Genomic DNA, 12147 nt, shown 5'->3' with positions numbered 1-12147 from the left:
AAGTGATGGTCAGTGTCGCATCACCTTCTGACATGACGCGCTCGTGTTCTGCGGTGAGTTTCGAGTATCTTGTTACAGAGTAGCTTGATTATATTAAGTACTGAGTAGCTATGTCACGTCTCGTCCGCTTGCTTCCGTGCAGAGTTGCTAATGTTTAGAGCAACCATTTTGAATTTTGTATGGAAGTTAAATTGATGTATTATTAATTTATTGTTTATCATGTTGGTAATATAGCCAGGTTGGTCTTATTTTGTTAATAATAATTACTAACACTAAAGTATCTCATGATACTATGTCAAAGTAAAAACAATATAAGTAGCACTTTAATCACTTCAATAACAAAGAATTTTGGGGTTTTCTAGATGGATGAAGCCGAAGCATTCACACTGTTGAGACATCTGATGTTCCGAAGAGGTATTAGAAAGCAGTATCTACCGGATATGAGCGCGTTACAAGTCCAAGTAAGTATAAGGGTTGTGTATTTAATAAAACACTATTTTGTATAATGTATAATTATTATTTGTTTTGGTCGCCTGATTTTAAGTGGTCACATCCGCCCGTAGACTTTGGTGCTGTAAGAAAATTTAATCATTCCTTACATCTCAAATGCTTGACCACCTTGGGAACTAAGTTATTAGCCTGTGAATACACTGGTTTACTCACTCTTAAAACTGGAACAACTATACAAAATATTGCTGCTTTAGAATATATGATGAGTGGGTGGTACTTAACCAGACGGGCTTGCACCATGCCCTACCACCAAGTTGCTAAGTTATTAAAGCTTAATATCCCTGGATGATAATAAATAGTATTCAAAAATTGGTCCTTCGAGCCGGACTTATGGTTTATAAAACCTCTTTATCTTTTCAGTTGTATCAACTCTCTCGTCTCCTTCGTGACCATGAACCGGAACTACATGCGAAGCTGGAGTCTCTCGACATATCACCAGCTCTTTACGCAGCACCCTGGATGCTGACACTCTTCACCAGTCAGTTTCCACTCGGCTTCGTCGTCAGGGTCTTTGGTAATATTAAATATATTTGACTATTACTATATTTTACGACGAAACATATTAAGATCTCGTATCTCAAATAATATATGACTCTTGCAAACAGACCTGATCTTCCTGGAGTCGTTCGACGTGGTGTTCGCGGTGTCGCTGGCGCTGCTGGCGGCGCACCGCGACGGGCTGCTGCTGTGCGAGAGCTGCGAGGAGGCGGCCGAGTACCTCAAGCACAAGCTGCCCGACCTCGACCCCGCGCTCGTGCAAAGAGTCATGGCCACGGTGAGCGGCCCCCGCCCGCGCACTCGACTCTCGCACTGAACTCTCACACTATAGTCACTAGTCACCCGCCGTCATCACTTGTTCCAGGTTTCAAAGTTAGACATCAGTCGTCAGTTAACCGAATATGCGGTGGAGTACAGCGTGCTGAGAGAGGAAATGCCTCGCCTGGCGGCACTCACGGAACATAACCGGCAGCTACAAGAGGACACTAGTAGAATGAGCTCCGAACTCGATGTGAGTAACTTAAGAGAACTAATCTATTGCCCATTGGTCCCGTTGCGGGACGAAGATTCGTTTTATTTTATCAGATATATTATAGATTTCCTCGCTGGTTTTAGTCTGTGGCATATACAAATCACCGTTATTGTTTAAATTCTCTTGTTTCCTATTTGATTTTGAAACGAAGTCCTTTTACGCTGCCTACAGTAGAACTGGCAGAAAACGTCACGTAAGGAAAAAGTATGATGTCCCCTCTCCCTCTCTCTCTGTCTCTTTCTATTATAAACGTACGAACGAACAAGTATTTATATTACAATTAAACGCTGTTAAAGTTATTTTTTTAATATGTCTGTTATTTAAAACATAGTGTGTGGCGAAAGTTACGTCGTTCCAACCAAGTGTGCCACATTAACAGCATGTAAATTTCCCACTGCTGGACTTAGGCCTCCTCTCCCATTGAGGAGAAGGTTTGGAGCATATTCCACCACGCTTCTCCAATGCGGGTTGGTGGATACACATGTGGCAGAATTTCGTTGAAATTAGACACATGCAGGTTTCCTCTCGATGTTTTCCTTCACCGCCGAGCACGAGATGAATTATAAACACAAATTAAGCACATGACAATTCAGTGGTGCCTGCCTGGGTTTGAACCCGCAATCATCGGTTAAGATGCACGCGTTCTAACCAATGCCATCTCGGCTCTTGCGAGTGTGCCATGACTCTTCTCATTTTTATATTTTTGTCTATCATGCTTAACGAAGGCACCAAAATTTTGCAGTCATAAAATAGTAATTTATAAAAATAACAATTATTATAATGAACATAATTTGTTTGTCTTGTCTCCACAGTCGGCAATGGACGCGATCGAAAACTATCAAAAGACTCAAACTCGTCTAGAATCGCAAACCAAAATCATGGAACAGCATCTAACTTTCCTGAGCCGATATATATCCGCGCACCATAGACAAGACTTACCGCACGAAATCAAGAAAATCGTCCAAAATTACAGCAAGAAAATCTCATTCGGCTCAAAGATCATCACGAAATTCACTTCGAACGACGATGAAGATGAATTCAAGAAGAACTATAAGCAAGGGATGAGCACGCCGAATTTATTCTCCAAAACGACAAAGGAGGAAGTTTTGAATGCTCTCAATAAAGAAAAGAATATCGAGGACAGGAAACATTACATGATGAAGAAATCTCAGTCAGTGCATTCTGGTTTAATATCGAATAAGCATTTCCCGTTGAAAGTTCTAGAAGAGAAGAAGGAGGACGTGAGAAGGAGAGACAGTCTACGCATAGAGAACTTAGCAAACGATAACATAAGAGACTTGGGACGGAAAACATCAGGATTTTTCGCGAACACGCACGAACAAATACGACAGGAGCGATTCTTCGAGCAGCAATTGAAGCACGATTTTGATGAGAATTTGAAAAAGTTAGACGAAAAATTATCAAAGAAACTGTCGCCCAAATCATATTCAGACGAATTGAGTATATTCCAGAGTAAAAAAAGTATGTCGCTTAATTTGAACGCTAACTCAAAAGGACAAGATTCAAAATTGAATGACAGTGGTTTCGTAACACCATTGTCCCCTGAAAACAATAGAAAAGAAGACAGTTCATCTACTATTTCACATCCGTTGAGCGACTGTGATGTTGACATCAAATTTGACGGTCAATTGACTAAATTGAAACAGATTCGACCGTTGAAAAGTAGTAATTAGTTCTAATTTCAATAGAGAATTGCTAAACAAAGGAGAATTGTGACGTCACAACAATGTACGTTTACGAATTATATTCAAAATAAGGCTTTATAACATTTTAGAAAACTACACGTCACTAACATATCTGTGGTCTGGCGCTAAAATTGAAGTACATTTTTGAGTTAATAAAGGCACTAGAGACAACATCTTGGTTCCCAGGTGTTTAAACGATTACTATTTCTTACGGCGCCTTTATCTACTGACAATGGTGACCACTCACCATCAGGTGACTCATTGACCTACCTATTTCATAAAAAAAGTACTAATACTACATAAAAATAATTTTGCTTTAACGATTTAAGGCATATGAGATATAAAGCAATCGAAATCAGTTCATTGTTTTTATTCTGAATACGAAAAATAAGGGTTATTCATATTGGTCCCTTTAGCACCGGGTCACAGAATTGTTCCATCTATAAATATAGTTTTATTCACAAATTATTTTTATATTTCGGATCAGGATTTGTAGCATTGCAAAGTCATGTCAAAAGTTGCGTCACTATTCGCAATTTAAATTAAAACACACAACACACACACACACGCAATGAAAAGCCACAAACGTTCATAGCCCAACGCAAGCAAGATAGACACTTATATACAAATGTTTATACCATGAGATCTATTCACTCACGATGGCGTCTCCAAATTAATAATCGTTCGTTCGTTAAAAAATTCGAATTTGTATTATTTTGCTATCTCTACTTTTAGTCGTCTTACGCACACTAAGACATTTTAAGCACGATTGACACTGGTCACAACAACACTTCGTGAAAGCCCCCTCACTCATCATATTTGACCGCCAATCAGAAGTACTGAGTATTGTTGTGTTAAAGCTGAGTGAGTGGAACTCCAGGCATAAGAGACATAATCTCAGTTACCAAGGTTGGTGGTATTGGTCATGTAAGAAATTGTTAAAATTTTATACAGCCCTCATGTCTATGGGCGGTGGTGACTGCTTACCATGAGGTTGCCCATTACGTCCACCTACCGATGCCATTATAAAAATACGAATAGATCTAAACACGTAAAACGACGCTTTATACATAAGTAAGGATTAGTCAATCGTCGACGTAATTTTTGATACGACTTTCAAATTTCGAAAAATTTTAACACCAACGACACGCCTTTTTACATAAGATGTTACTTAATATATAGAAAATATATCGTAGTGGTTGGATGTTCAGGGAAATTCACATTTAATAAAGATATTTCGATAATTTAGATGTCCAATGACCAAATGATAATAAGTCCTTTCCTTCGACCATAGACGAACAGTGTAGGGAATATAAACCACTACTGTTATTACACTGGCTCACTCAACCTTGAAACCTTTTCGCCCAAAAACAAATAACATCACCCTCGATTTCTTTCGAGATAATAACTGTATTTACGTAATTAAAGTCGACGTCCTTCATTAAAAGAACCACAAAATAAGAAGCACATTATTGCATTTATAAAATAAGAGGGAGGTATCAAGGTAACTAATAAAAGGGGGTACAATAAATCATGCAAGTATATACATAAAAAAGTATTTCATTCATATAAGAATTACAATTTCTGGACTAGAATGGGCCAGTGTTCATTAAAATATGACCCAATCATTTAACTTTTCCAACACAGTCTTGCAACTGCAGGATATCGCATGGAGAACAGGTACATACGACCGCAAAGAGTTCAGGTGCAGGTTTTTTGAGGTACTGGTGTACTACCTTACAGACTTCTGCACATATGCTGGACTGGATTGGTTGTACAAATCCCATCAAAATAGGTTCTACTTGATTTAAACGGTTGACCATATAAATTCCTTCGTGATTTCAAATTTAGAATCAAAGTCTGGATTTGAATAGACTTCCTAAATAAACGGTAACTATATAGAATTATTTAAAACGCACCGGTAGTTATTAAATCTTACAAACTATATGTCATAGAACTTTGGTATCGAAATATTTTTAAAAAATGTGAGTTTTTCCATCATCACAGCGTAGTGTGTTCTAGTAGATGTTGTGTATAAGAAATAAATGTTAAAACATACATGTATTTACATTTTTTTGTTATTGTAAGGTCGTGCATGTTTGCTAAGAATTATTGTCAAGTGGAATGTTTTTGTGCAGTAACGTGCGACCGATGAAGAAATGGTAAAGCATTTTATTTTATTGTGTTTTAGTCTATTTCAATGGCAGGAGTAGTAACGAAAAATAAATAATGTTGACCTGGAATTTTCATATGATTGTGTTCATAAAGGAATCGAAAAAAAAAAAACGTTTTGAATGTATGAACGTTTTTGTTATACATTCGTAGTGCATATAAGTAGTTAAGTGTAATAGTATTGTATTATAAATAAAGATATATTAATCAAGAACTGTTTGTAGCGTATCGCATGAAATATGTAAATCTAAGGTTTGTTAATCTTTTCTCCTCTTGCCATTGAAATGCATAGTGCGTTATTGCATACTGTACAGAAATTAAGTATTTAAAAGATTATCTTCCGTTATTTTGTTTATCATCTTTTGAATTTGCTCAAAATTAATATATTTTTGTTAGTTTTTTTTTAAAATCGGAAATTGAGATTTATCGATAATATTGTCTGGATATATTAATATTTAATAGAAACGTGATATTGAGGTAAATAAACGTTTAAATTTGGTCTCTTTTTTTATTTACCAGTTAATAATTGATACTCAACAGACAACTGACAACTCGACAACAAAAAAAAAAAGATTGCCATTGTGAATATTTAATTAATTTATTTATATATACTTTAAATAACATTTTTAGATATGGTTACACTGACCCATCAAAATCGGAGGTCCAATTCTCTCGGAACACGGTTAAACGCTTTAAAATTTTAAATACAAGCCCTGAATGGATGAACTAATCAATTTAAAACCAATGTCAAGTCAAGAATACATCATACATGCAAAACTGTTCCGGCATATAAAAGTCATTGTAGAATAAAGAAATTCATATATGTTCCTGCAAAAGCTCGAACTACGGTAAATATTAAGATTTTCCAGTAAAACCTAAGATTTACCGATTTTGAATGGTAAATGTCCATTAAACTTTGGGATTCGAATTTTTACCATCATTCACTTGGTAAATCTTAGGATTTACAGGTTAGGTTAGGCTGGAATGTTAAAAGTCCGAAAAAGTCGTCCATTTATAATAAATACTTACATTTACCAACTCATGTCGGTAAATCTTAGGTTTTACTGGAAAATCTTAAGATTTACCGTAGTTCGAGCTTTTACAGTAACATATACAATGAAACCTTAAGTCATCGAAGAATAATATTTATATTACCAATAAAATAACAGTTACATTGACTAAGATCGTTATTTATTTTACGAATAACTGCACAGCTTCAATTCTTGTAACAAATCGAAAACCGTTTCCACCAGCCTGTACTTCATGTTGAACGTCGCTCGTCTCGCGTCAACGGAACCGTAGGACATGTTCAGAGTGAACAGGTCTGGGTAGAACTGGAAAGAAATATATAATTATACGTGTAAACAGAGATCAAGAGGTCGTCTTTAGATATACGAACGATCCACTAAGAAAGATCTAGAATATTGCTCAAATTTCAAGTAATTTAAATTAATTAAGTACTTTTTAGAAAAAAACGCCTGGATTTAGGCTCGGGTTCCATCACAGGACACTAATTATTGTAAAAAACAGCATTGTAAATCTGATTATTTGAAAAGAGCAACTATGCGAGTTTCTTGCCGTTTCTTCTCGCTGGAGGCTGCTTTCCGAAACGGTGGTAGTCTTTTAATATCGACGATTCGATTTGATTTGAAATATTCAACCAATACTTCCAGACAGTTTGAAGACATATTATACTTCGAAAATATTATAGATCTCATTGTCATCTAAGATTCCAATCTCGAGTTTTATTTGTCCTGACGAGTTGCTTACAAAGATTCCGATAAGTTTAGTATTTGCGGAACTTTATATTTATATTGTATTTCAACCACAAGATTAAATAAACATCTTTTGAAGCGATATCATTGGTCGAGAGCTTGAATAATATTTTGAATGGATTTGCGAAAAAATTGCGTTTTGAACGCCGACGAAACTGTTATTGGAACATTGGAAGTAAAATTAAAGTGGATAAGTAGTTTAGTGGAATAGTGTTTTTATTATCAAATCAAATTTTATTCAAGTACACTTCACATGAAGAGTTTTTGAATCGTCGATATATAAATACTACCACCGTTTCGGAAAGCAGCCTCCAAGCGAGAAGAAACGGCAAGAAACTCGCATAGTTGCTCTTTTTAAATAAAAATTTAAAAAATATAAATAAAGATAAATATAGAAGAGCCGAGATGGCCCAGTGGTTAAAACGCGTGCATCTTAACCGATGGTTTCGGGTTCAAACCCAGGCAGGCACCACTGAATTTTCATGTGCTTAATTTGTGTTTATAATTCATCTCGTGCTCGGCGGTGAAGGAAAACATCGTGAGGAAACCTGCATGTGTGTAATTTCAACGAAATTCTGCCACATGTGTATTCCACCAACCCGCATTGGAGCAACGTGGTGGAATATGCTCCATACCTTCTCCTCAACGGGAGAGGAGGCCTTAGCCCAGCAGTGGGAAATTTACAGGCTGATTATGTTTATGTTATGTTAAATAAAGATATATCAATCGTACATTGTTGTGCAGAATATAGCTCAGCTATTACCAAATAACATTGTATACGTAAATCTAAGGTTTGTTTATTTTTATTCCTACTTCGATTGGAAGAGATTTTAGATAAGTTTAAACGTAAAAAAAAAACAATATAATTGCAGTTAATTCATGATTTTCCATTGCTGCTCTACTTGCCTTCAAACCAACGGCGGGTTCTGTATCAAATTCTTGGGATAGTTCTATGCATTTGAGGATCGTCGCGCGCTGAGGTGTTACGTGCAAAAGTTGAAATTTAGCCTGTAATCATAGAATTTATTTAAGTGAACTAGTCTTAATTCTCAATGGCGTGTTTGCTTTGAAGGTTGTGAACAATGGGCTAGCTAGAGTAACGACAGTTTTCTTGGTGGGAAGGGGAGCAAATCCATCTGGGTAAATACCTACCACCCAGTCATCATATATCCTACTAAACTAAAGGGACTCAACATCTTAAACATCAAGGTCGGCGTATTGGCGATATAAGGAATGGTACATATATTTATCGCCTACCGTTGTAATAAAAAAAATAAAAAAATAAAAATATTGTTACTGAAATAAAAAAATGAACGAAAGATGATTTTACCTCACTCACATAACCGAAAAGCAATATGACTTTACACGACCTGAGAGAGTTCGGGTGTAGAACCAAAGGTTTTACTTTTTTATTTACTATTTAAGTAGTTTTACGTAGTTCTACTTGGTTATTCAACGGTAATGCTCTGTGCAAGCCCAACGTGATTAAATTATGTGTACAATAAAAAGTATTTCGATTTAATTTGATAAAAATAAATATGTTTATTACCTTAAGTATTTTATTTAGGACATAATTAGGCTTAACATTTTATAATTTAAATCAATATCTTAGGTGATATCGTAAAATTGAAGTCTCCCGTAACAAAAATAATTATTCTTGAGGGTATCGATGCGATGGCGGAGCCGGTCAGCTCGTGTAAAATTTTGGTACCTACTCTTTTGTTCTTATATATTTAATTTTCGTCATGTTTGGCTATCTGATAATGTGTTTTGAACCGGGTATTTTATCTCAGATAATAATAAATATTGATAAAATTTTACGTTTAATATTGATAATATGTTACGTTTTTTACGTAACGTAAGTCACAACCCAGGCTTTGATTTCAAAATCAAAAAAGAGAATACATTTTATTAATTGAGAATTTATACTTAAAACTGATACATTTAACTTTTTTTTTATGGTATAGGTTGGCGGACGAGCATATGGACCACGTGATGGTAAGTGGTCACCACCGTCCATAGAAAATGTCGCTGTAAGAAATATTAACCATACCTTACATCGACAATGCGCCACGAACCTTGGGAACTAAGATGTTATGTCCATAGTGCCTGCGGTTACACTGGCTCATTCACCCTTCAACCGGAACACAATAATATTCAGTACTGCTGGTTGTCGGTAGAATATACAAAGTGGGGGGGGGGGTATCCAGAGGGCTATTACATCTATTAGCGTATAAATAAGATTGAATTTCCCTTGCCTCACGTTTCGTATCAACTGATTCCCGTAATTGTAATATAATATTACGACTGCCGGATGCGATGTTCCATCTGAAAATAGATAAAATTTAAGCAAATATTCATTCCATAAGCATCGTATCATTTTATACACAGATTTTATTAAATGCATTATCGAGATCACATTTCCGATAACGGATACTGGAGACGCTATAGAAATATCTACATTGCTCATTCTATTCGATAAGATATACTGATGGCTAAAAAATTATGATTGAATTGCTATACACTGAATGTTCTATGTCCATGTTTGATTGATGAATTTCCAATTTTATTGAAGATGGCCGACCTCTGCGGATGATAGAACCTTATCGACTACGTTCACGAGTTAGAATCGATCTGCCGAAACATATATCATATATATTTTCACTATTATATTCAACATAGCCTGTCAAGAAGTCTGTTCAGGTTAAAAGAACGAATGATTATAAGACAGAACTACAGGCACAAGGGACATAACATCTCATACAATTGTACAGATTGGAGTATCGTTAACTTCACAACAATACGCTATAGAATTTCCTAGCTACTTCCATTCGGTCTATAACATCTGAGCTAAGCTTAATGTAAACTTGGCAGTAGAAGCTGCGGGGAGTGAGAATGGAGAAGCACGACACTTAGACCGACTGACGTTGGACGAAGTCAGGCACGCTCTAAAACAGCTTAAACCGAAAAATTCTGTAGCGCCGAATGGCATACATTTTTCGAGATTGTTGGTCAGCGTTAGCAGAGCATTTGCATTATGTTTATAATCTATGTCTCGAAACAGCTGTATTTCACATTTTTATGTATTATAAATAAATAAATCTTAGTTACCAAGGTTGATAGTACATTGCCGATGTAATGGATGCTTAATATTTCGAACTGTGTCAGTCTATGACTAAAGGTGACTTACCATCAGGTGGCCCATCTGCCCGTCCGAATGCAAATATTATATAAACAGGTCAAGAGTAAATTTACAAAAAATATTCCTCGACTGAACTTTGCGTTTACGAATAGGTAGATCCTTTTAGGTAGATCCTTACCTATCTAAATTACAAAAATAATATTCTTATTATTTCTTATAAAACATATGTAGAAATTAATGTAGTACTGACAGATATTCTTTGAATAATCATTGCAAACATACACTCAAGCACTCATTTCAACTCCTACTTACCGACTCCACTGAAATTGATACGCTCTTGATAAAAACGCCATCGCGTGATACAGGTGTCTCTCCATGACCCATTCCTTGGGGCTCGTGCCTTCTATGTGATTGTGAGCATCGAAGTCTGGGAACATGTCGCAGGCTGCTTCACGCATTATCTGAAGGATGTATCGTAGTGTTAATTAGTTAAGTTAAGCGTTTACGTGTGTGCGTGCGGCTGCGTCGCCGTCGGTGCAACGCTTCTATTAAATCTGTGCGTAACAAGATTTGTTGTTTAATTTACGCAGTCCTTAACATATACAACAAAATAAAAAAAATGCACACAATTACAAATGTAACTAATTTCAAGCGATCTATATAGTTCGAATGTATGTTAAGAATAATAAAAAAAAAAACTTGTATAATTAAACTAAAACACTTAACATTATTTATTTTTTTTAAATATCGTTGAACATACGTTAGTTATAATAGTATTAAGTTCAGAATAATATAATTTAGCAACAGTGAACACGGTTTCATGTCGGGTTGATCAAGCAATACAAAACGTACATACGTATATCACAAGTATCAAACGTAATCAGTACCAACGTTAGAGGTGAAACAGGTAGATGCAATTAACATTAATTTCTCGAAGGCTTTTGATAAAGTTAATCACTTTATTCTTACAAAACGACCCCTTTTATTCAGCATGCCGGACAATTTGTATAGTTCTTATTTATATTACAGATAAAGGTCAGTACTTAATTCCAAACTGAATTTGTAAATTATTCTGGAGTGCCACGGGATCAAACTTTGGACCGTTATTATTCAATGTTTTCATTAACAATATAGCTCACTTAAACAAATAATATCCACTTAATTAAACTTATCTCCAAAGCACATATTGATTACCTAAATAACTGAATTTACTTTGTGCGAGCTCATCTATTGAGGTATCACCCACTATTCATATATTCTACCCGCAAACAGCAATATTTACTAGTTCTAGTACTCGTATAATACTTAGCATTGTTGACACGCTTTGAACGGTAAGTAAGCAAGTAAGCCAGCGTAACTACAGACACAAGGTACCAGTTACCATCGGGTGACCCACAAACGCGTTTGTCTAACTATTTTAAATTATTAAAAATAAAACAAATATTATATCTTTAACTTTTATACATACAGGTCTGGGACAACTGTCTCGTATGTTACAAAGATAACGATAACCAGATCAACGTATCATGAGTCATATGTTTTTTCAAACGATTTAATAAAAATAACAATAGCAACGTCTTAAGGGTATTACTTGAGCCTGAATCACTCGTCGTCCATTTAGACGTGAAAGATCTAGCACGGCTTCGCTCAGTGACGTTTACTTACTACGTTTACTTTACGGGAGAGCACTTCAAAGTTCCAAATTTCGGACAAAAAACATAGAAAATTTAATGTTTTCCTTCAAGAAATTCGCTCAATTTAGTCTTGTTTTTATTTTATTACGTCAATTTTACCAGAACTAAACGATAATAC

At 35.6% G+C, this 12147-nt stretch overlaps 2 protein-coding genes across 4 annotated transcripts in view; one reads left to right on the top strand and one right to left on the bottom strand.

Moving 5' to 3' along the window:
- Window positions 1-3512, top strand: part of Plx (pollux) — a 48721-nt gene extending 45209 nt beyond the window's left edge. For 2 of the 3 annotated variants that reach the window (XM_026627724.2, XM_026627726.2), the window contains 5 exons: window positions 363-461; window positions 871-1024; window positions 1116-1285; window positions 1373-1519; window positions 2353-3511. In XM_026627724.2, the coding sequence (XP_026483509.2) occupies window positions 363-461; window positions 871-1024; window positions 1116-1285; window positions 1373-1519; window positions 2353-3234 (1452 nt within the window). In that variant the 3' untranslated portion in view covers window positions 3235-3511. Of the gene's footprint in view, window positions 1-362; window positions 462-870; window positions 1025-1115; window positions 1286-1372; window positions 1520-2352 lie in introns of all 3 variants that reach the window. The other variant, XM_026627723.2, reaches the window with a different exon arrangement.
- A 3102-nt stretch (window positions 3513-6614) lies between these two features.
- The window catches only part of LOC113391687 (dynein axonemal intermediate chain 7-like), a 37554-nt gene continuing 32021 nt past the window's right edge, over window positions 6615-12147 (bottom strand). The window contains exons 22-25 of the mRNA XM_064219948.1: window positions 10648-10796; window positions 9452-9521; window positions 8100-8201; window positions 6615-6752 (exon numbers count right to left, since the gene is read on the bottom strand). Of these exons, the coding sequence (XP_064076018.1) occupies window positions 6615-6752; window positions 8100-8201; window positions 9452-9521; window positions 10648-10796 (459 nt within the window). The remainder of the gene's footprint in view (window positions 6753-8099; window positions 8202-9451; window positions 9522-10647; window positions 10797-12147) is intronic.

Source organism: Vanessa tameamea, chromosome 30 (genome assembly GCF_037043105.1).
Source record: "Vanessa tameamea isolate UH-Manoa-2023 chromosome 30, ilVanTame1 primary haplotype, whole genome shotgun sequence".
NCBI classification, from domain to species: Eukaryota; Metazoa; Arthropoda; class Insecta; order Lepidoptera; family Nymphalidae; genus Vanessa; species Vanessa tameamea.
Note: the sequence above shows the minus strand (reverse complement) of the source record. Positions and strands in the feature narration are given on the sequence as shown.